The 24,584-nt window shown below is 39.5% G+C and overlaps 1 protein-coding gene across 13 annotated transcripts in view; it reads right to left on the bottom strand.

Moving 5' to 3' along the window:
* GRAMD1B (GRAM domain containing 1B) overlaps positions 1-24,584 on the bottom strand; it is a 222,529-nt gene that overhangs the window by 46,093 nt on the left and 151,852 nt on the right. For 7 of the 13 annotated variants that reach the window (XM_031960190.1, XM_031960187.1, XM_031960191.1 and 4 more), the window contains 2 exons: positions 4,991-5,201; positions 3,858-3,878 (listed from right to left, as the gene is read on the bottom strand). In XM_031960190.1, coding sequence (XP_031816050.1) covers positions 3,858-3,878; positions 4,991-5,201 — 232 coding nt within the window. The remainder of the gene's footprint in view (positions 1-3,857; positions 3,879-4,990; positions 5,202-24,584) is intronic. The other 6 variants (XM_031960200.1, XM_031960186.1, XM_031960188.1 and 3 more) reach the window with 1 other exon arrangement.

Below are 24,584 nucleotides of genomic sequence, written 5' to 3'. Positions count from 1 at the left end.
GTTAATTATCTCTTCCTCCCTCCTTCTCTCTCTCTATGTTTCTCAGTAGTGTGTTAGTATCTGTCTGTCACACGCACGCACACTCTGATCCTGCCCGGCCTTTGCCAAGCTCCAGCAAGTCCGGGCCTGTGCCATCTAGACTGATTCCCCTATCTCTGCTTCTTCTCCATCAGATTTTGTCTTGGGCATGGGTCCAGTCTGCAAGAGGGGACAGACATTATCAGCTTCATTACCTGGTTACTGAGAGTGGAAAGGGGGATGTCTAACAGCGCGTGAATGGGCCTGTTCTGCTTTAGCCCCCCCCAGATAAGGCCCGAATGCTTTCTTTACCATAAAAGGCAGAAGAGGAGCAAGAAGGACATGAGGGGCAGGTTCTGGGAGTTGCTGGGAGGTTAGGGAGCAGGCTCTGGGGAGCTGTGAATACTAGGCTACAGGGAAGGGGAGACTCACGAGAACTACTTTAACGGCAGCCCTACAGAAGGGGACGGGGAGCAGTATGGCAAGGGAAAAGCTAAAGGAACCAAAGACGGATAGGAGGAGGGGGGGCAGTGTCTTGGCATTAAATGCTGCCCTGAGAACTGGAAAGATCTATCAAGTTCTAGGGGGACGGGGTGGGCAGAGTGAGCGGAGAAAGGGACGAGGAAGGGGGCACGGGGGGAAACACTGGTAGCTGGACAGTCGTTGCGGGGGGAGAAAAAATGGCTCCTTACTTTGATCAGGTTAAGTCTGTCATACTGGAAAGGAAACCAGAAAAGTTAGAGCTGAGGTGGGGAAAGCGGAGAATCGTCAAACACAGGAGAGGGGGGTCAGCGCCACAGAGGCCCGAGAGAGAGGCACAGACTGGGCAAACGCACTGAGCACGGGGGCAGCCGCTGAGCTAGGGCTCGCAACAGAGAAGGGGCGGCCCCGCTTGGGGGGCCGGGCCCTGACTCAGGGATGCTGTGGGGGGATGTAGCGGGGTGTGGCTCCCTCTAGTGGCTCAGAGCTGTTACTGCAGCCGTAGGGGTGGCTGATTCTCAGAGGGGGGACACACTTGGGGGGGGGGGCGTCGCAGTCCTAGGCTTCTGGGGGGGGGCGGGATGGGGGGGCACGGGTCCCGGGGCCTGGGTGGGTCACACCCTGTCGGGGCTCACTCCTTACTGCTTCTGGGTGACAGGGGGAGCACCAGCCCCCCTGAGCCCGGGCCTAGGCCTCCGCCTTGCCTCGCACTATTTGGGCAAAGCCCTGCCACAGGTTTTTGTTTTCATGCTACAGATGTTCTTCCTTCTGCCCTCATGCGGGATGTAAATGCTTCACTACCGAATCTCACATCACTGTGTCCTGTCTCGTGCCGGGGCGCACTGGGTGGTTCCGCCTAGATGGGCGCCCCCTCCTCCATGGTCTCAGCTTGCTCACTTTGGTTAGTAATGCAGAGTCTTTGCTTCCTGCCTCGTCCCCTCCAGCATCTCTTCCTTTGCTTTTCCCACCGCTAACAACGCTAACAGTCCAAAGTCTTCACGAAGCTTCTCTAGCCAGACTACCTTCCCAGCTGCATCTCCTACACCTTCTTGCATGCTCTGCAGACCAACAAACCTAGCAAAGTTCCTGAACGAGCCTTGACGTCTCTCAAGTGTTTGCTCATGTCATTACCTCTATGTGGAAGGCTCTTCCTTTACAATCTCCACTGGTTAAGTTCTTCAAGGCTTGGCTCAAATATTCTCTCTCCGTTTATCCTGTCTGTGATCTTCCTTAATGATGTGGTCTCTGAGTTTTCAGACAACCTTATTTGAACTTCTTTCCAAGAACTCTGAATCATTTATTTTATCTTTTCCTAGCAAACTAAATGCTCCATGAGAGTAGGAACTATATCACTATCTTTAAATCTCCTTCATATAGTTAGTACAAAGTGGATGCTTTTACTTTTAGATAGGTTACTGTCTAACTGAATTGGCTGACTCACTGATCCCACTCCACCTTCATCTGTCTCGTTTATCAAAGTTTTACCCATTTTTCTTCAGGCTCAGTTCAGATATCACTGGAACTGTTTGTTTACACCACTCATGTGTGATTTAGAACACAGGGGCTTAATTGTAATTTTTTGGATTGATTATACATTCTGTCTCCCTTACTAACATAGAGGCTTCTTGACAGTAAGAAAAATCATAGGGCCCAGGATGATCAAGTTCTCAAAAAAAAAAAAAAAAAAAGATTCTTATTAGCACCATTATCAGCCATCACACACTGAGCACCTTCCTTGTGCTGAACTTCTACAAGGGCTGGGGGTCAAGGGGTTTTCTGAACAGAATCCCAAGGACAGAGACATAAAATGACCTTTAAGCAAGGTATCTACCATGGGGAGCTCCACGTTCTCTGGAGCTGACCTCTCCTCACTTTGGGCGGTTGCCAAGGGCTATAGTATTCCTTGCGCATGAAAAGGCTATCTGAGGTGATCTCAGCCAGTTCTCTAACTTCATGACTACACTACTGAAATCATGAAATGTGGCACTCTGCCTTAAATACTTAAGAGAAAAGAGATTCTGCTATTTCCATGAAGTAGAAAGCCTACCAGATTTGTAGTTCAAGCCCTGATTCTGCCACTTAATTAATACCTGTGTGATCTTGGGCAAGCCACTTAATATCTATGGCCTCAGTTTTTTCATCTATAATATGAAGTGCTTAGATAAAAGCTTAGGGACTATTTAAATCTGAAAAAAAAAAAAAAGAAGTTATACAAGGCTTCTGAAGTTCCTTCCAGCTCTACATCTTTGGAGCTTATGATCTAGTACCCTTATCTTACAATTCTCATATCTAAGAGATATCTCTAACTTAAATCTTCCCATTGTATCTTAAGCCCCATCGTTTTTCAAATTTTCTTCCATAGAAGGGGAGAGCAAATACTCATTAACTTCTCCCAAATAACCTTTCAAATATTAGAAGACTACTATTAAGAAGTCAATTATCAACCTTTTCTTCTTTAGATCTAAAAAATTCTCTTGAGATTATTATTCCTTGCTCCTCTCTTCCTCAGTTTATTTCCCAAATTGAATGTCATTTCTCATACTTATCCCTGGCTTTCCTTCAAAGCACCCCACATCCTTCTGAAGTTATAAGGTCACTAGAGAGCATTCCACATATCCACATAAGATCTGACTGGACCTTCTTTCAGCTCACCAACCTTGGGGCACTGGTAACCTACCACTGGGTGCATTCCATTTCCCGGTCAAGATCCAAGAACCTAAGTATACCCACATTCCATAGGACTGTGGGAGGGGGGATAAGGGATGTTGATAAGGGATGCTTAAGCTGAGCTGCTCTGAAAGACTTGGTAAGAGGGAGAGGGCATGTTCAGGTGGTCTCTTGAGGTCACTGATATGTAATATACATGATGCGGGACCATTAGGACACTCCATGAATTCAGACCTATCAGCCTTCTCCCAACCCCTATCCCCAGCCAAGCCACCATGGCATGGTAGCATAAGACCCATAGGTGAGTCTGCTTTAGGGATTCCCTAGTTAGGGATGTACCCTCCACTCCCTGAATAAATGAAGCTGCCACTGGTAGAATTCTGAACAATAGTCAGCACCAGATATGGAGGAAACGGAGAGTAACACAGTCAGTGTGTGGCTGTGTCTTGGAGGTAGGGAGTGAATCAGTGGGTAGAGTAATCCCAGGTGTGATGAGTGGGACTGTTCTCAGATCTGATTCAACACAAATAGCCCTCAGTGACTTCAAGCCAACCTGCCAGGACAAAAGTGGAGCCTGCCCCTCTGGGAAAAGGACCAAGCAAGACAGTTTCAGGGTTGGTTTGCTGAGCACTACAGATAGTTCTACTGCAGAGGGAAGAGAGAGAAAGACAGACAGAGAGATGGTGTCTTACTTTTGAGAGGCGCTTGTGAGACTAAGACCGAGCATGCAAGGGAAAGGGTTAGGGGATGGAGAGGAAGGGGAAGAAGAACAAGAAATCAAGAGACAAAGTCAGGTGGGAAGAGAGTCCCCCATCCCCTACTCCCAGAGGTTCCCTCCCCCTTCCCAGTACTTGAGGGTCCAAGGATGAAGGGCAGTGACCTGTGGGGACAGACATCCTATGTCATAACTCCTACTATTGGGCTTTTTTTCCTGATATGCAACTAACCAAAAATGTCTCTGACTCCCCACCCCTTTCCCACCTCCCCAGGACTCCGTAATAATGGCACTAAAGGAATATAGATATAATACACTATCCCTTAAACAGTTCTGGAGGAAATCCTTGTGGTTCCAATGACTAATCACCATTATTATCACAATCAAGGGACCTAAAGAGCTCCGACTCACCTTGTCTTAGTAACAGCAGCAAGGCCACTGAACTGCCCCTGCCGCCTTCTTCCTGGGGCCTCAGACCCTGGGAACCCCCCAGGAGGGAGGCTCTGGGTGGAGGTGGTGGAGTGCTAACATATAGTGATGCTATAGGGTCCCAGAGTTGGACCCATTCTTGTGGGACTTCTGTGACACTAACCACTGAGCTGATTGGTAATAAGGAGATGGCGTAGGTTGAGGGCTGAGCTGACTGTTAATAAGGGAATGACAGGTCCAGGAAAGAAAGGAGAATAAAGAAAACACATAAAGAAGAGTCTTCCTGACTCTCTGTGGCAACTCTAGCTCACATCCTGAAATGAGACCTGAGTGAAGTGAATAGGACGAGAGCCTCTTCTCTTTCCTAACGATTCCTGGACTACCTCCCATCCCCTTAGAGTATTCTGTATCTCCCTGGGAAGGAAAGGGCCCCGAGTCTCCTTCCTAAGTAGGCCAACTCCTTTTTAAACTGAGGGAAAGCTGATTTGTGGGCATCATTCATTCACCCCTGGTGTGTTTACTCATTGATGTGTTTACCTGCCTCCTTCCTCCTGTCCCACCCGTCAAGGTTTCGGGGGCCCGGGCTACTCCACCAGGTATGCACCAGAGGGTACTTCCCACCCCTGCCCCCGTCTCACCCTCGCCCTGTCAGCGGTTGGAGCCCGGATGCCCCCATCTCACCTTGGAGTTCTTGCTGCCACTGCGGCCGGACTGGGAAGAGCAGCTGCGCTGGACCCCTTGCTCTGGTGTCGATGGGGACTTGTCAGAGGAGTGGTCCGAGCCCTTCTCCACCATGGTGTCTCCGTCTGGGTTCTGTGGGGTGGGTGAGCGGGACCGCTTGCGGAGGATGGGGGAGCAGGCAGGCGTGCTGCGGTTGGAGTTACTGGCAGTGCTGCAGGGGCAGAAGGAGAGACAACGGGAGGGGGAGACAAAGCAGACGGAGGTTAGTGGGGTGCCAGGCCAGCTCAGCCAACCAGTAAGAGCTGGGGCAGGGGAGGACTGGGAGAAAGCATCCCAGCTCAAGCAAGGGCAGTAGTACCACCCTCAGACAGCAGAGGGCCATGGGAGGCTGTCAGGTGCACAGAGAGCAAAAGGAAGAAGGAAGAAGATGAATCCATCAAGTTCCTACTTTATGGCAGGAGTATCATCCTCCAGACCAGCATCAGTACCATTTTTTGTACTTCTCCAAGGCTCCGAACTATCCAAAGTCCCAGAATTCTTTAGGGACAGAGCCAGAATTCCATCTCAACTCTCCTGATCTCTAACCACCTGCATCTGTGGCTTCCTCTCATATGGTGGTTTTAGTTCCCCTTCTTCCCCTGCTTTGGAGAGAGAGTCATAGAAAAAACTTCTCTCCAGATATTCCTATTTGCCCAATGACCCTAATATTCATTTTAAATCTTTTTTTTTTCTTTTTGCTGAGACAATTGGGGTTAAGTGACTTGCCCAGGGTCACACAGTTAGGAAGTGTTAAGTGTCTGAGGCCACATTTGAACTCAGGTCCTCCTGACTTCAGAGCTGGTGATCTATCTACTGCACCACCTAGCTGCACCACATTCACTTTATATCTTAAAAAAAAATCCACTTTATGTAAATGTTCATCAGCTCTCCCCTTCTTTCCCGTTTTTTTTTTTTTTTTTTTTTGAAGAAGAAATAGCAAATTTAGAATAAGGAAAAGAGGGATGCTTTGTTTAGTTGTGAAGTTTTAAAGTGCTTCTAGGAGAAAAAAAGTAATTTTAATAATAAAAGGAGAATAGCTGGAAGGAAAAGAGGAGTAGGGAGGGAAGAGACACAGAGAAATTAAGTGGGAGAAAAGGATATAGTTCAATTCAGCAAATATTATGTACCATTTGTGTGCACCTTAGTGGTATAGGGCAGAAGTGCCAAGTCTGGAATCAGGAAGACTCATCTTCCTAAGTTCATCTCTGACCTCAGTTACCTCCTAGCTGCATGATTCTGGGCAAATCACCTGTTTGCCTCAGTTTCCCCATCTGTAAAATGAACTAGTGAAGGAAACAGTAAACCACTCCCATATCTTTGCCAAGAAAACCCCAAATGAGGGCAAGGAAAGTGGGACATAACTGAAAAAACTGAACATTAACAATCCTGTGCTTAAGCAAACACCATGCTACATACTGAGGATTTTCCAAAGTCTAAAGAGATAGTTTCTAGTCCTCATAAAACTTCTTATCCAGTAGGATGAAAAGATGCACACACCAAAGCCACAGGAGGTTACAGAATAAATGCATTAAAGAATGAAACTGAAGACTCATATTTGCATTAGGAAATACTCTTGGGAGAAGCCATCTTAGCCTTCCCCTCTGGGAACACTGGGCAGGGAAAGAACACTGATATTTGCATAAAACAAAACACAACACATCAACACAGGCTATAAACTAGGTTTCTTCATTCAGTTCATTTGCAAATGGAAATTCTCTTTCCTCACTAACTAATCCCACCTGGAGGTGGTGATTTCTTACCCTTTCTTACCCCTTTCCCTCAGTTAGGAGAAAGGGAAGGATCCTGACTGAACAGAGAAGCTGGAGAAATGCTAAGAGAACAAAATCCAGAGGGACAAAAATAGAAGGAAACTGAGTTGAGTAGCTGGAGGAGGAGGAAGAAACAAAGAGAGAAAAGGTATGAAAGGAGGAAGGGGAGAAGGAGGATGGCAAAAGAGGAAAGCAAGGAAGAGAATCATATCATGATGTATCAAAGAAGTGTCCTACATTTGAATTCAATCTGCCTGTGTTCAAATCCCAAGCCTGCAATTTGTGTGATTTGGGGAACAGTACTTAACCTCTTTGGGACTCAGTTTCCTCAATTGTAAAATGAAAGCTAGACTAGGGGAGAGGATTTTAATGTGTCACAGAGCATCTCTGGAAGTCTGATAAAGTTTATGGTCACCTCTTAGATTAATATTTTAAAACTTTTCAGAACTGGAGAAAATGTTAAATTTTAAGTGAAAATACTGATGTAATTTTTTTTTTCACAGATCTGAGAAATATCCATAGTTCTCCAAAGAATTGGAATCCTTACACTAGATGTCGTCTGTATCCTAAATGTAGGAAATCCCTACATATGAAAATCCAAAGGTTAGCTTACCCCATGTGAGTTGACTTCTTCCTTGACTCCTATTCCTGGTCAATTATACCATAACTTTGGGTAATACAAAAATCTGGGGTACTTCCCAAGTGCCAGAGAAATCAAGATGTAAATCAAGCTTGGATTAATTCAGTATAAATGTTCTTATTCTAAAGCCAGCATCCTGATAAGTTTATCTCTCATCTTCTTGTCCTTGCTCACAAAGAAAACGAAGTTAAAAGAGCCTCAGTTGGCGTAGCCCAAGCCTATCACCCCTGCAAGAAAAGTAGCTCCAAGTGCAGGTCCTGCTGCAGATGAAGTATAAGAGACAGTACATCTGGCACCTTCAGGTAAGAAGAATAATGGAAGGGAAAGAGAAATATGTCTGCTATAATAGTTTCTCTGTGTTCACTTAACTATTTTCCTATCCTGGATCCCAGAATCAGAATAAGTGGAAAACTGCCAGGGGGAGGAATAAAAAGGCAAATTCCCCTAAAGTGCAGAAGGTAATCAATCAATCAATCAATAAGCATTTATTAAGATACAAAGACAACAAAAAATAAATAATCATAAAAGGCCTGCAATTTTCTCAGTGGAGCCAAAACCAGATTAAAATGTAACTGGGAGGCATTTAACAAAATAAAGTAAAAGAAAATAAAGAAAATATTATGTTTTAAAACTAAGTCAATATGCAGCCATCAGGAATCCTTATCCTCAGGGATTAGTAGTCCCCATATTTTTTAAATTTGACATCACTAGTTTAAAAGATTATTCTGGATCAACTAGAGAGCATTTGGTATAAATCCATTTCCAAAGGATGTGAATTATTTTTCAGAGCAATCAATTGTTTCAGAGCAAACAAGAGTTTATTAAGAACTGCTATATGTAAGGCACTGCATATGTAAGAACTGCTATATGTAAGGTACTGGGAAGACCACCCTTCTATATTCCATAGAGGAACAATTCCATATATTCCATTAAAAGTCAGAACAGTTTATTCTTGACCCTAAAGTTAAAAGGAAGCCATAGAAGCTAACTCATTAGGGGAATAACCTGTGTTTAGGAATATCACTTGGGTGGTTATATGTAAATAAACTTGGGCAACTGACTAGGAGGTCAATGCAATAGTCCAGGTGAGGGATGATGAAGATCAAGACTAAGATGATAGTGGTATAAGGGGGAAGAAAGGAACAGAAGCTGGAGATGTTTGTGAAGCAGCATCAACAAGACTGGCAACTAACTGGGCGTGTGGAGTGAGGACTAGAATTTGCCTCCAAGGTTGGGAACCTGGGTCACTGGAAGGATGGAGGTGCCTTCAACAGAAATAAGGACGTCTGGGAGAGATAAAGAACTGGAAGTTCCACACTGAGCACATTTGAGAAGCCTATAGGGTATCCAGTTTGCAATGTCCAACAGGCTGCTGGGGATGCAGGCCACCAGAGCAGAGAGAGACACGGGCTGGATCTAAGAGAACCAAGATGGTACAGAGGAACTGATGAGGTTAATGAGAGCATGCTATGTGGAGAGGGGACATAGGACAGTCACCCAGTTAGGGGATGGTACATAGGAAACTAAGAAATGGGAAGAACCCTCCAAGATGCCCACAGTGGTCTCTCCCTTTGCCTAACTACCGCTGTCCTAATACATAACTTAGTCCAATAATTACTCTCTAATTAATCCATGTGTATGACTCCTCGATGGTGGGGAGCATGGTCAGGATCCAAACCCTTCATTTCTCATGAGAATGAGAGGTAAAGGAGACAGAGCTAATGCAGACTAGAGAGTCTTCAGACTGTGCCATCGTATTGCTCCTCAAGTAAGGTGAGCAGTATTTTATATTATACATGTGAATTCATATAAAATAGATTTCCATATTATCCATGTTGAAAATAAAAGAATAAAAAATAAAGTATTTAAAAGCATCCTTCAATCTGCATTCAGAGCTCATTAATTCTCTCCCTGGAGATGAATAATATTTTTATTCTGGGATCTTGGATCACTGTCATAATCAGAGCAAACTAAGTCATCCTTACAATACTGTTGTTACGATGTACAGTGTTCTGGTTCTGCCCCCTTCACTTTGCTTCAGTTCATCTAAGTCTTCCCAAATTTTCTGAACCATCCTCTTTGTCATTTCTTACAGCATAATAGTATTCCATCACAATCCTGTACCACAAGTTGTTCAGTCATTCCCCAATTGATGGGCATCCCCTCCATTTCCAAAGCTTTATCATCACACACACACAAACTACTATGATTATTTCTGTACAACAAGATCCTTTTCCCATTTCTTTGCTCTCTTTGGGATACAGATCTGGTGGTATTGCTGGTCAAAAGATAAGCATTTTTATAGTCCCATTAGACATAATTCTAAATTGTTGTCCAGAATGGTTGAACTGGTTCTTTACTTCACTAACAATGCATCCCACATTTGTCATTTTCCTCCTCTATCATATTAGTCTATCTAGTAGATATGTGATGGTATGTCAGAGTTGTTTTAATTTACATTTCTCTATAATTAGTGGAGATCAAAAACATTTTTTTCATGTGACTCTTGATAGCTTTGATTTCTTGGTCTGAAAAATGCCTGTTCACATATATGACCATTTATCAAATGAGGAATAGCTTTATTTTTATAAATGGGGCTCAGTTCCCTATGTATTTGACAAATATGGCCATTATCAGAGAAACTTGCTATGATTTTTTCCCATTTTCCTCCTAAATTTGGTTGTATTAGTTTTGTCTGTGCAAAAGTTGTTGTTTTTTTTTTTTTTAATTTCATATAATCCTCTCTATCTCTAGTTTGGTTAAAAACTATGTATTTGTAGATTTGCTAGGTACATTTTTTCCATGCTCACCTTATGAATTCATCTTTTACATCTAAACCATTTATCCATTTTGACCTTATCTTGGTACACACTGTGAATTATTTGGACTTTCTTACTTAATTTGTGAAAAGTATTTTGAAATTATTTTCACAAATTCCTCAAGTATGAAGTATGTCTTTGCAGATATAATTTCAAGTATTTTTATTTATTTTTTATTTTCCTGAGGCAACTGGAGTTAAATGACTTGCCCAGGATCACACAGCTATGAAGTGTTAAGTGTCTGAGGCCACCAAGTAGTTTATACTGTCTATAATTATTTTTAAGTAGAACTTTTCTTTTTATCTCTTGCTGCTGGATAATGATTTATGAGGGTTTATTTTATATTCTGCAACTTTGTTGAAGTTCTTAATTGTTTCAACTAGTTTAGTTGATTCTCTAAGATTTTCTAAATATACCAGAGAATGATGGGATTTTTCCCTTCACATTGCCTATTCTAATTCCTTCAATTTCTTTTTTCTTATCTTATTGCAATAGCTAAGATTTCTAGCATACTAATGAATTACAGGAATGATAATATCCTTGTTTCCCTCCTAATTTTATGGGGAAAGCATCGTTTGGCATGCCCTTTACAGATGCTTGCTCTTAGTTTTAGATATATTATTTTATCATTTTTAAAAGTCTACACTGATTCTTCTGCTTTCTAGTGTTTTTAACTGGAATGGGTATTGTATTTTTCTGCATCTATTGATATAATCATATGATTTTTGTTGGTTTTGTTATTAATATGGTCAATTATGCTGATACTTTTTCTAATACTGAACCAGTCCTACATTGCTGGTACAAATCCCACCTAGTCATGGTATATGATCTTTGTGATATATTGCTATAATCTTCTTGCTAACATTTTATTTAAAATGTTAGCATTGATAGTAAGGAAATTGGTCTACAGTTTTCTTTCTGTTATTGCTCTCTTTGGTTAGGTATCAAAATCATATTTGTGTCATAAAAAGGATTTTGTAGTACTGATTCTTTACCTATTTTTTCAAATAGTTTCTATAGTATCGGAATTACTTGCTCTTTAAATGTTTGGTAGAGTTCACTTATTAATCCATCTAGTCCTAAGTGTTTTTTCTTAAGGAGCTAATTCAATTTACTTTTCTAAAATAGGATTGTTTAAATATTCTATAACTCTCCTATTAACGTGGGCAGTTTACATTTTTGTTTTCCATCCATTTTAACTTAAATTGCCAGTTTTACTGGCATGTAATTGGGCAAAATTACTAATATGTTTTAATTTTATTTTCATTAGTAATGAATTCACTTTTTTCATTTTTGATACTGGCAATTTGGTTTTCTTCTTGTTGTTCTAAATCAAATTAACCAATGATTTATCTATTATACTGTGGGTTCTGCCCCATAAAACCAGCTCCTAGTTTTATTAGTTCAACTTTTTTTCAATTTTATTAACCTCTCCTTTTGATTTCATTTTAGGTGTTTTGCTGGGGATTTTTAATTTGTTCTTTTTCTAGATTTTTTTTAGGTGCATGCCCAATTAAGAGATCTGTCTTTTTTATATTTTACTAATGTACATATCTTAAGATACATATTTTCCCTTAAATACTGCTCTTGCTGCATCCCTCAAATTTAGGAATATTGTCTCATTTCTGTCATTCTTTTTAATGAAATTATTGTTTCTATGATTTGTTCTTTGATGCACTCATTCTTTAGGATTGGATTATTTACTTTCCAATTAACTTTTAATCTATGCTTCCAAGGTCCCTTATTAAATATAATTCTATTGTACTGTGGTCTTAAAAGTGTACATTTTTTGTTTGTTTGTTTGTTTTTTTGGTTTGTTTTTTTTCTTTTAATTTAATAGCCTTTTATTTACAGGATATATACATGGGTAACTTTACAGCATTAACAATTGCCAAACCTCTTGTTCCAATTTTTCACCTCTTACCCCCCCCTCCCTAAATGGCAGGATGACCAGTAGATGTTAAATATATTAAAATATAACTTAGATACATAATAAGTATACATGACCAAAACATTATTTTGCTGTACAAAAAGAATCAGACTCCGAATTATTGTACAATTAGCTTGTGAAGGAAATCAAAAATGCAGGTGTGCATAAATATAGGGATTGGGAATTCAATGTAATGGTTTTTAGTCATCTCCCAGAGTTCTTTTTCTGGGTATAGCTAGTTCATTTCATTACTGCTCCATTAGAAATGATTTGGTTGATCTCGTTGCTGAGGATGGCCTGATCCATCAGAACTAGTCATCATCTAGTATTGTTGTTGAAGTATATAATGATCTCCTGGTCCTGCTCATTTTACTCAGCATCAGTTCGTGTAAGTCTCTCCAGGCCTTTCTGAAATCATCCTGTTAGTCATTTCTTACAGAACAGTAATATTCCATAATATTCATATACCACAATTTATTCAGCCATTCTCCAACTGATGGACATCCATTCAGTTTCCAGTTTCTAGCCACTACAAAAAGGGCTGCCACAAACATTCGTGCACATACAGGTCCCTTTCCCTTCTTTATAATCTCTTTGGGATATAATCCAGTAGTAACACTGCTGGATCAAAGGGTATGCACAGTTTGATAACTTTTTGAGCATAGTTCCAAACTACTCTCCAAAATGGTTGGATTCGTTCACAACTCCACCAACAATGAATCAATGTCCCAGTTTTCCCACATCCCCTCCAACAATCATCATTATTTTTTCCTGTCATCTTAGCCAATCTGAGAGGTGTGTAGTGGTATCTTAGAGTTGTCTTAATTTGCATTTCTCTGATTAATAATGACTTGGAGCATCTTTTCATATGACTAGAAATAGTTTCAATTTCTTCATCTGAGAATTGTCTGTTCATATCCTTTGACCATTTTCAATTGGAGAATGGCTTGATTTTTATAAATTAGAGTTAATTCTCTATATATTTTGGAAATGAGGCCTTTATCAGAACCTTTGACTGTAAAAATATTTTCCCAATTTATTGCTTCCCTTCTAATCTTGTCTGCATTAGTTTTGTTTGTACAAAACTTTTCAGTTTAGGTATAATCAGAAATTTTCTATTTTGTGATCAGTAATGATCTCTAGTTCTGCTTTGGTCATAAAGACCTTCCCTTCCACAGGTCTGAGGAGGTAAACTATCCTATGTTCCTCTAATTTATTAATAATTTCATTCTTTATGCCTAGGTCATGAACCCATTTTGACCTTATCTTGGTGTACGGCGTTAAGTATGGATCAATGCCTAGTTTCTGCCATATTAGTTTCCAATTTTCCCAGCAATTTTTATCAAACAGTAAGTTCTTATCCCAAAAGCTGGGATCTTTGGGTTTGTCAAAGACTAGGTTGCTATATTTGTTGACTAAAAGTGTACATTTAATATTTCTGCGTTTGCTTATGAAGTTTTTATGCCCTAATACATGGTTTATTTTTGTGAAGGTGCCATGTACATCAGAGGAAAAAAACTTACTCCCTTCTATTCCCATTCAGTTTTCTCCAGAGGTCTATCATTATCTAATTTTCCTAAGACTCTATTTCTTTCCTTGATTTCTTTATTTATGATTATATGTATCTAGATCTAATAGGAGAAAGTTGAAGTCCTCACTAGTATAGTTTACTGTCTATTTCCTTCTGTAATTCACTTAACTTTTCCTTTAAGAATTTGGATACTATACCATTTAGTACATATATGTTGAATATTGATATTATTTCATTGTCTATAGTTCCTTTTATTAAGATGTAGTTTCATTCCTTATCTTTTGCTTTATTTGAAATAATAATTGCTATCCTTGCCTTTTTTTTTTTTAACACTTCAGCTGAGGCATAATAAATTTTGCACCAATCTCTTATTTTAACTGTGTGTGTGTCTGTTTCGGGTGTGTTTCTTGTAAATCATATATTGTTGGATTCTGGTTTCTGCTATCCATTTCACTCTGTGGGTTACTTCATTCCATTCATATTCAGAGTTATTATTACTGTGTATTTCCTTTCATCCTGTGTTCTTTTGTTTATCTTTTCTTTGTCTCTGTCTTTCTGTGTGCATGTATGTGTCTGTTTCTGTCTGTCTCCCTCCTCTCCTCTTGTAAAATGTTGTTCTAATGTCTATGTTTCTATCATTGTCTCTATTGTCTTTTTTTTTCTGGTTCTCTTTTGTCACACCCAACATTTTCTCTTATTCCCTTCCCCTCCTACTTCCCTGTTGGATAAGACAAATTTCTATTACCAACTAGAGAGAAAGAGAATACATACTTTACCTTTTTGAACATGAGCAAAGTTCAAATGTTGTCTGTCCCCTCTTCACATTTTTCCTTCCATTATAAAAGTTCTTCTTTGCATGCCTCTTTTAAGTGAGATAATTTTCCTCATTTTTCCTCTATTAGGGTATTTCTTTTTTTAACTTATCCTTTTTTTAAATATCACCCAACATAATTGATTCATTCCCATATTCTCTTTCTATGTAGAATCTTTTTAATTGCCCTCAAAATGATAAAGTTCTTAAAGATACATGTGATACCTTCCCATATAGAAAGGTAAACAGTTTAACCTTACTGAATCCCTTATAAATTTAATTTCATGTTTACCTTTTTATGCTTCTCTTGAACTTGTATTTCAAAGTCAAATTTTCTATGTGCACTAATCTTTTTATCAGGACTACTTGAAAGTCCTCTATTTCATTAAATATTCACTTCCCCCTAAAAAAATTACACTGTTTTGCTAGACAGGATATTCTTGGTTGTAATCCCAGCTCTTTTGTCACCCAAAATATTATATTTCAAGCCCTGTGTTCCTTTACTGTGGAAGCTGCTAGATCTTGTGTGATCTTGAGTATGGTTCCTTGATATTTTAAGATTCTTTTTGGCTGCCTGAAATATTTTCTCTTTGGCTTGTTGAGAGTCTTCACAATGGGATCTCTTTCAGGTAGTGATCAGCTTCTTTCAATTTTTGTTTTATCTCCTAATACTGGGCAGTTTTCCTTCACAATTTCTTGAAATATGCTATCTAGGCTCTTTCTTTGATCGTAGCTTTCAGATAATTCAATAATTCTTAAATTATCTCTCTATCTATTTTCCAAGTCAATTGTTTTTCCAATGAGATATTTCACATTTCTATTATTTTTCATTTTTAATTTTTTTTATTGTTTTTTGATGTCTCATGAAGACATTAGCTTCCAAGGAATTGTGCTTGTTTTTTTTGTTTTTCCAATGAGTTTTTGTACCTCTTTTTCTATCTGGCCCAACTCAGTTTTTTGTGTCATTTCCTTCAGAATTTTTTTTCAGTGAGTTTTTGTACTTTTTCCATTTGGCCAATTCAGCTTTTTGTGTCATTTCTTTCAGCCTTTTAACAGCTGTTAATTGTCTTTTCATAATTTTCTCCTTTGCTTTTATTTGTTTGCCCAATTTTTCATCTACTGTTCTTATTTGATTTTTGAAAATTATATTTTAGCTCTTCTAGGAATTTTTTGGGGGGGCTTGCGTCCAATTCTTTTTTAACTATCTGTCTATCTTTGATGTTTGTTTGCAGCTCTTTTGAACCTGCTGTTTTCTGAGTTTGGGTTTTGCTCTTTGTATGGTCAGATTCTTTTGCTGTTGTTTGCTCATGTTCCCACACCATTCCTTGACTCAGAACTTTATGTTAACGTTGGTCCCTGGTCCTGGCTGGAAGTGAGGAGGTGGGAAGATGGAGAAGCACTGTCTCAAACTTCAGGATTTTTGCCTTGTTTTCAGAGCTAGCTCTGAGGGTTTGGAAGTTTGGGGTGCTTCCAAGGTGGTGGGACAGGAAGAGAGGGGCACCGATGTTCACTCTGGTTCTTACCCAGAAAGCACCCCTGTGCCCTTAGTACTATTCCTCGAGGTCCCTGATCCCTAGTCCCGGAAGTGATTTCCACTCTCCCTTGAACTTTGACCCAGAAACCAGTAAGGCAGTGGAGCTGCGAAACAGCATCCAGGCCTGTGCCCAGTGCTAGCCTAGCCAGCCGCCTCTCTGTACTTGGCCTGAGGACGTCAGTCCCCACCCTGTCACCATCCACATGGGCTTCAGGCCTCGTCCCATGCCACAGATCCCCTTTCTGACCTCCCATGTGTCTTGGGCTTGGAGGTCACTTCTGCTGCTCAGCCACTCCAGAATTCAGCTTGGGACACAGTTTTATAGTGGTTGGAAGGTGGACACTGGGAGAGGTCGGCCAAGTTCTTTCTCTTCTTCACCATCTCGGCCCACCCTAGAAGCCCCTGTCTCCTATCTTTAAGACCTTCTCTCCTCTTGGCCACCTTGCTGATACACCAGCTTCTTTCTTCCTCCTCTCCTTGGATCACATTTTCAGAGAATGCCCTGAGACGTGGGGAAGCCGGCTCCCCTTCACACACACCCCCTCCCAAGACTGCGTCATTACACTAGATTCCTCTTTATTCCTCCTCATTCACTGTGCTGACACAGAGTGACCTTCCCAATGGGTAATCTCCTTGATCAGAGAAGCCGGGAACATTAGAGTTGCATGGGACCTCAGAGATCACCTCGTACAATCACTGGTGTCAAGGGCTTAGCCCAGGTGCAGAGTCCGTTATTGGCAAAATCCAGGTCTCCTCACATCTCAGTCAAGAGACCTGCTGCCTCCCCATGTCTCGCTCACTATCTGTTTTCCAGAACTCTAACCAAAGCAGCTAAGCGAACAAGTACTTCATTCTCCTTTTCTCTGATCACCTGTTCACCTACCTTTGGGAAATGTCCATCACTCCTGCTTCAGCAGGTGCAGGTTTGCTACTGGTCTCCCTCTGCTTTCCTGCTCTCCTTTTGTCCTGCCCTTAATGATGTCTCTGCCACTCCAGTCCTTTCATATTCTATTTGCCCTCCTCTCCACCTACAGTCTTTGCCCAATCAGATTTTTTTCTCCTATTTGCTTTGTATTCATTCACTCTGCTCTATCTTCCAACCTCAGTCATATAGTATTTTACAGTATCTGCCCATAAATGGCATGTGCCAAAGCAATCAGCAGTTTTCAAATCCTTGGTGAGACCAAAATAAATGGGTAAGTTTGGAGGTACAGTTAATTCATTTCAGAGTATCAGTGTTTAGCAGAGGAAGAATTTTATTGGCAATTAGGAGACCTAAGTAAGCATCATTAACTTAATGTGTAGATTTGGGCAACTGATTTCAACTTTAGGAGACTCAATATGTCTATCTGAGAGAGAGAGAAACAGAGAGAGACACACACAGAGAGACAGAGAGACACAGAGAAACACAGAGAATGGGTGAAGGAGGGAGTGAGGGAAGAAAAATTCTGCTTTTTTTCTTAAAAAGGATTAAATAAGACTTGTGAAAATTTCTTGAGCTCAGAAGAGGGGTCCTATTGGAATCAAGAGATCAATATGACTCAGTTTAAGAGAAAGAGTTTGATAAGCAAAAAAAGATCACAGGGTTTTGAATCAAATCCTGATTTTACTTGTTTCCTATCTGTAAGATCATGGACAAATCTTTTAGCCTCTATTTATACATCTGTAAAATAACAATAATGATGGCAATACCTACTTCACAGAGTTGTAGTAAAAAAAAAAAACACTTTTTTAAACTTTAGCATTACAAATCAGTGAGTAATGATGCTAATGAATGCCTTGGTTGGCACAGGCCTCCTAGGCCAGCTGAAAGTGGCCACTTAGCTTTAGGTAGACTAAAAATATCCCCTCTCTCTCTTTGGATAAAAGGGATAGTCATTAAAGAGTCCTCCAAATCCTGATCTATTCCATGATACCCAACACTTGGCCTGTTACATTTTTTCTATAACAACAACAAAATCATAGCCTCCAGAGTAAGAAGTCACATTAGAGCAAAGAATTTTCTATATGTAAGGGACCTTCTTACTAATGTGTGTCCTGCGTCATCTAATCCAATTCCTTTATTTTATAAGTATTCTACAATAACATAAATTATATTTATAAATTATATTATTATGTGAATATATATTATATATCATTTAATATATATATATATAATATATATTTCTATAATAATATAAATGACTGGTTTAAAGTCACACAGTTAGTAGGAGAAGCAGGATTTCATTCTCTCTCCCAATTCACTGTGAAAGGGAAAAGTGTTATCTTGAAAGGATAAGGTAGTTGTTTTTTTCCCCAATGCATAGGAAACAAATGGGGGTAGGAAATATGTTTATCTTCCCCCAAAGAATATTTCTTTGGATGCATCTAAAGCTTCTTTCCTTTGCGCCATCTTATCACCATGGTATCTAAACCTGGGGGCAAGCCAATACTACTAGCTGATTCAGGTTTCTCAGTAAAGAACATAGCAGACTCAACCTTGTGTTTCTGTGATAGAGCTATGATTTTTGTATAAGAAAATTCCAAAAAAGATTTTGGGGATATTCTATTTTTTTTTTTTTTAGTATTCTAAGCTCTCAAGAATGAGGAAAGTCTAAATACTTTCCAAGGATGTTCAAGCTACTTCTCAGTAAGTTCCACGATTTATGATGACTTATTCTGGGCTTTTACCAATCTATCTTATGTAGTGGAAAAGAATGACTGTTATATCAAAGCCTTCCTTTTCTATTCAAGGTTGGAAAGATGCTCAGCAATGACTCTGGAATGGAAAGAGTTTCCCTTCCTACATCACAAGATTTTTTTTGAGATGAATACCTTGTTCCCTTCTGGCTAGCATGGGCATGTCCTGAACTGGTTGAAACTTTCCCCCGAGAGATTTCTGGGTCAGACCCAAGGAGTACACATGATGTTTGGGGACAGTTCGATCTGAAACTTGGAAATCGGGAAACTCACCTGGGATGGGATCTCTGCCAATTCTTGAACATGAGCTAGGCCTTCTCACAGATTTGAGCATAACAATTCTCCGAGCTTGCAGAATTATCCACTGGCCTTCCAAATTTCCATTGACCCAGGACCATTCTTTCTGACACACAATTTTTTACTGCTCCCCATATCTCAATTGGCTAAAAGAATTAATTGGAGCAACTTCCTATATTGCCAACATGTTCAAAAAGTCCTTCCCAAACAAGTCCCTTCCCCAAATCTTCATCAAAGCAGCTTTCCAAAAAATTGACAAAAAAAGAGACAGAAAAGAGAGGCAGGGTTTACTGAATTTCTTATTCACCTGCTGACTGATGTCTCTTAGGCCTTAGTCATATGTTCAATTCACCAAGCTACTATTTTGATCTTCTTGAACCTATGGGAAAAATATGCTATTGGGATAGCATTCCTAGCAGTGAACTGAGTTTGTGAAAGAATTTATTAATTAATGTGAAGACTTGTTCAATGCAAAGTCCTTGGTGAACCAGAAAAGACTGACCTTTAATCCCCCTTCCACTGATGCCCTCAGCCCCAAAGAGGCAGGAGGGAAGGGAGGAAAAGGATGGAAGAGAAGAGATGGTCATTTGTTTTCCTTTCCTACTCAAACCCAAAGAGCAGAGCATCCCTCCGCACAACAGCTGAAGCCTCCATCTATCCTACTCTTCCCCCCTTCCTGAGTTTCCTGCAGCTTCTGTTCAGTCCCAGAGTTTGGCATTCCATCCAGGAACAGCCACGACAAATGCTATTTGTTGTTGCCATGGGGACTCAGGGCTTGCAAGAGACCCAGGACTCCATGCTTAAAATGCCGAAACAGCCTGACCCACTTTTTCTCCCCTTTAAGACAACAAAATAAAACTTTGCTTGGAGCCTGCCTGGATAGAAAGATGGCCAGAGCCTTTGTTACCTCAGTGAAGAAGCTGAGGTTAGGCTGGGGAGCCGTGAAGGTGGAGGATCGTGCCATCTTTTATTTGTATAGATTGTGTTATTGTGCTGATTCACTGTGAGAAGGAAACACAGTTGCTCCTCTAGTCATGGTCATGGGATGCCCCTAAACCATCAGCCCTCTTGTCCCATCTTTCTTGTGACGCAGGGCACACATTAGCAAGGTGGCTACATGGACCAGACAACCCTTACCTACAGGAGCAAACCCAGGACACATTGGCATCCTGTCCCAACCAGATGGGCTAACCACTAGGAAATGATCTAGAAGAGTCATCTGGGAAAGGAGAATCATAAAGAAGCCTGATGAGGATCTCCCCATGATCCATCATGGAATCCTTCAGTAGCTGGGAGGGACTGGCTTACAATGGGAAGAACAGGAAATGGCTGGTGCTCTTTGACTAGTAAGTGACCAGCAAGAAAAAGGGAAAAACCACTGCCATTTCCTCTAAGGAAAAACAGTCTACAGAAAAAGCAACCAACAATGACAGTTACTGATTTCCACTGCCGTCAAGGCAATACAGAATGAGATAACACTTCAACAGAAAAGAATTTAGGTGAAACTTTGGGAAGAACACTTAAGTAGATACTCAGGCTATCAGAATATAACCCAGATAGGCTGTGGAATCTCATCTGCTAGAAAGCTGCAATTGGAAGCAAACATGGGGATGCTTTTAGTATAATTCTTCCTGGGGTCAGGGACACAGACTGGAACAAGAACTGCTAACCATTTTTGTGTCAAAGAATTTTTTGTTTACCTAATGAAACTTATGGACCCTTTTTCAGAACAATGTTTATAAATGCATAAAATACATAGGATTACAAAGGCAGTCAATTATTGTTGAAACAGTTAAATTTTTCTTTTATAAATTTGCAAGCCCAAGATAATCCCTCTGTGATCCTTAGAGTTGCCTTAGCTACTTATACACTACATTGCACTACACTACACACACACATATCCCTGGGCAGAGGCAGGGGTGACACCATATCTGTAGTTTGCTGGGATTCCCAGTTTAAAAAAACAAATAGGTTCGGTCACAACACTGATCACAAATTTTGTTAATGCATTCCCTCCCTCTAGCATTCTTCTCACCTAAGGAAGTTCCTTTCATTTATAGACAGCATTAATTGTAGGGAAGGTTTTCTTTACTTGGGCCAAAATTGGATTCCTTGTCACTTTTACTTATTGCTTTTGTTTCTGCTTCTCTATATGAAAACAATCAAAACCAATCCACCCTAATGCTATGATATATTAGAAGTAGCACAAGTCAAGAGACCTTGCATTCTGATATTGGACTATTTGCCTGACTGAGGGCAAGCCAATTAATTCTTCTGACCCTTTAGTTTTCTTCCCTGAGGGCTAGTCAAAAATGAATGTTGTGTGAGAAAATGCACCTTTCTTCCCTTTTTGCAGATATAGGGGATTATGGGTATGAAATATACCATCATACATGGCTTATATATTGATTAGTTTTTCTGATTTGACTTTTTTCCTCTTTATTTTTACATGTTTGACAAAAAATTGATGGTACACTGGATGAAGAAAAGGAGAGAACAGAAAATAAAAATAATGTTAACACAAAGGTGTCAATAAAAATAAAGTTTGCTTTTTTAAGAAAATGTACTTCTCTTTTCATAGCAGAAGTAATAGCCTATAATAGTACACTATTTCAAAGTCTGATTCTTTTTGTACAGCAAAATAACTGTTAGGACATGTATACTTATATTGTATTTAATTTATACTTTCACTTTAACATTTAACATGTATTGGTCAACCTGACATCTGGGGGAGGGAATGGGGGGAAAGAGGGGAAAAATTGGAACAAAAGGTTTGGTAATTGTCAATGCTGTAAAATTACCCATGCATATAACTTGTAAATAAAAAGCTATAATTAAAAAAAAAGAATTAATAGCCTAGAAATGAAATATATTGTGAGATAATGAAACAGGAAAGGGAGTCACAAATAGGGCCAGGAGCTCTGCAGTTAAGGGCACAAATAAAAACAAAGGGGATGTGCATTCCTAACCCTAACTGCTGGGTGATTCTATATCTTTCTGTATATCCATGTTACCATTCTGTAAGCAAAATAACAATGTCATCCCCCTTCACAGAAGGTTGGGAAGGAGGGACTCATCAAGAAGAAAACCAATTAGGAAGTTCTTTCCCCAAAATCAAGTACTTCCTATAATCTCTTGTCAACCACAAAGGAATTGTGGGTAGAAATGTGATTTTTGTGGCTTGAAAATAACACCGTTTTTCAACTATGTCCTTTGTGCTGACAAAGACAAAAGGGGAGGTTGGAGCTGTAGAGAACAACTGCTGTCCACATCTTCATCCAGTCTCTACAAAGCTGAAACTCAGAGGACATAAAAATCATCTACCCTACCTCTTCCCATTTGCAGCTGAGAAAACTGAGGTCCCATTAACAAGAAGTTAAATGGCTTACCAAAAGTCTGACAAGTAGCAAAATTGGGGTTGATAATGTCTCTTATAATTTGCACCCCACCAGTTGCAGACAGAAATATTTAAATAAAACATTAAAAAAAAACTTCCTGAAAGAAATAAATTTTTCATTTTTTCTGATATGGAGAAAGACTTGAATTTGCTGTCTATGAAACTGTAAGTAAGAACACAGACAATCATCTTTACATGTATTTGGAAAAATGAAATACTATTAAAGAAAAAAATATAAATAATGTAAAATGGAAACAAGAAAGGGTTAAAAGAGAAAAATAGAAAACACTGTCTTGTTTCCTTTTCACTTTATTCTCTGTACAATAAACTAAGTGATCAAAGAAGAAACCACAGACAAGTAGGAGCATAGCTGCCTGAAAGCAAGGTACTGACTAAAGTTGTCTAAAATCATATAGCATCAGAGGGGTCTTGGAGGACACCAATTCAACCTTCCATTTAATGCAGATATCTCTTCAGCAGCAATTCTGACAATGGTCATCTTAAACTTTTCTAATAATAGATCTCACTGGCGCATCAGGTTCATTTTGAGACAGAATTGAAGGAACCCTCAAATTCTCATCTGCACTGGCTCTGCAGGTTTTCTAGTCTCCAGGGATCAATGATATAATGATGTGAATTCAATTCATATTTAATTCTCACTCTATACCTATTATTACTCTAAAGTTCCTTGATGACAAGAGGCATTTAAATTTCTTTTGCATCTATCAAAACATCTGTTAACAGCACCAAAAACAAAGTATGTATTTAAATATTTTTTGAGTTATCTTGACTCTGAATATTTCTAATTATGGGGAATTTCCCCATACAGAAACCTCATCTGTCTTAGAAACATTGCTATGAAGACAAAAAAAGAACCAGAGCTTTGTCAAGAAGCAACAAGGTGGGGTTGTGAAGAGAGTGCTAGGCTGGAGTCTGAAGACTGAAGTTCAAATTGAACTTCAAACACTAACTCTAAAAATCACTTGACAGAAGTCAAATAACAAGCCAGAAGTCTGCCTCAGTTTCCTCATGTATAAAATAGGAATAATAACAGCACCTGATTCCCATGGTTATAGTGAAGAATAAATGAGATATATGTAAAGTACTATGTAAATGCTAGCTTTTATTATTTTTTTGTTGTTAATTAATAGTAACATATACTCTTAGTAAATTTCCATCTAATTACAATTATAGTATAAGTGCCCATTAAAAGAAGATTCAATTTTATGAAATATAAGCTCCATGAATTCCAGGTATTGCCCCACACTATGTTCCAATCATGAAAGCTCTTGAAAAGGTCAAAAGAACATATAATCCCAGTTCTACCACTTAGTTACTGTAAACATGGATGAATCATTTAATTTCAAGGGGCTTTAGTTTCCTTACTAGTGAGATGAAGAGCCCAGACCAGATGACTTGCAAGATAAAATTCTATGCTTCTAGGAGATTTTACCCTAATCTTAAACATTAGAACATCCTATATTATGGGCTACTAAATAAAAAAACTTAAGATCTAGTGAAACGCTAGAAAGACCAGCAAGTTAGATATTGGAATACTTTTTTTTTGGTTTGTCCCACTATCCAACATAAAATTTTTTTTGAGGGGGGGGAAGCCTCTATTTGAGGTTCAGGGTCTGATCTGCAAATGAGAAAATTATTTACCTCATTCATGAAAGGAAAGCCAAAGGGAATAAAAGAATGTCAAGAGGCTCTTTGAGGCCTTGGAAGAAGAGTTATGATATTAAAAGAGATTTTTAAAAAATAGTAGCATAATCATAAAAGGGAGAAATAGACAATAATTCTTCTAAAAACAGAAAAGGGGTTTTAGTGGACATCAAAGGCAATGAGTCAGTCACACACTGAGCTGGCAAAAAATCTATTCTGGAACTTGGCTGAATCATAATGTTCAGAACAAAAGAGGAGGTGAGATGATCTTGTACACTACCCAAAACAGAGCACACCTTGGGTATCTCATTGACTTCAAGGTACTACATTTTTAAAAGGATTAATTAGAATGCATCCAGAAGAGAGACAATGTCCTAAGAGAATCAGTATAAAATACTCAGGATGGCTGGATAAGGTGGCCCACATTTCTATAATTCTTACAATTAAAGTTGGTAGAAATTCAAAGTTCCTTTGAAGCTTGGA

This window comes from Sarcophilus harrisii, chromosome 3 (assembly GCF_902635505.1).
Source record: "Sarcophilus harrisii chromosome 3, mSarHar1.11, whole genome shotgun sequence".
NCBI lineage: Eukaryota > Metazoa > Chordata > Mammalia > Dasyuromorphia > Dasyuridae > Sarcophilus > Sarcophilus harrisii.
This window is presented reverse-complemented; position numbering and strand designations above follow the sequence as displayed.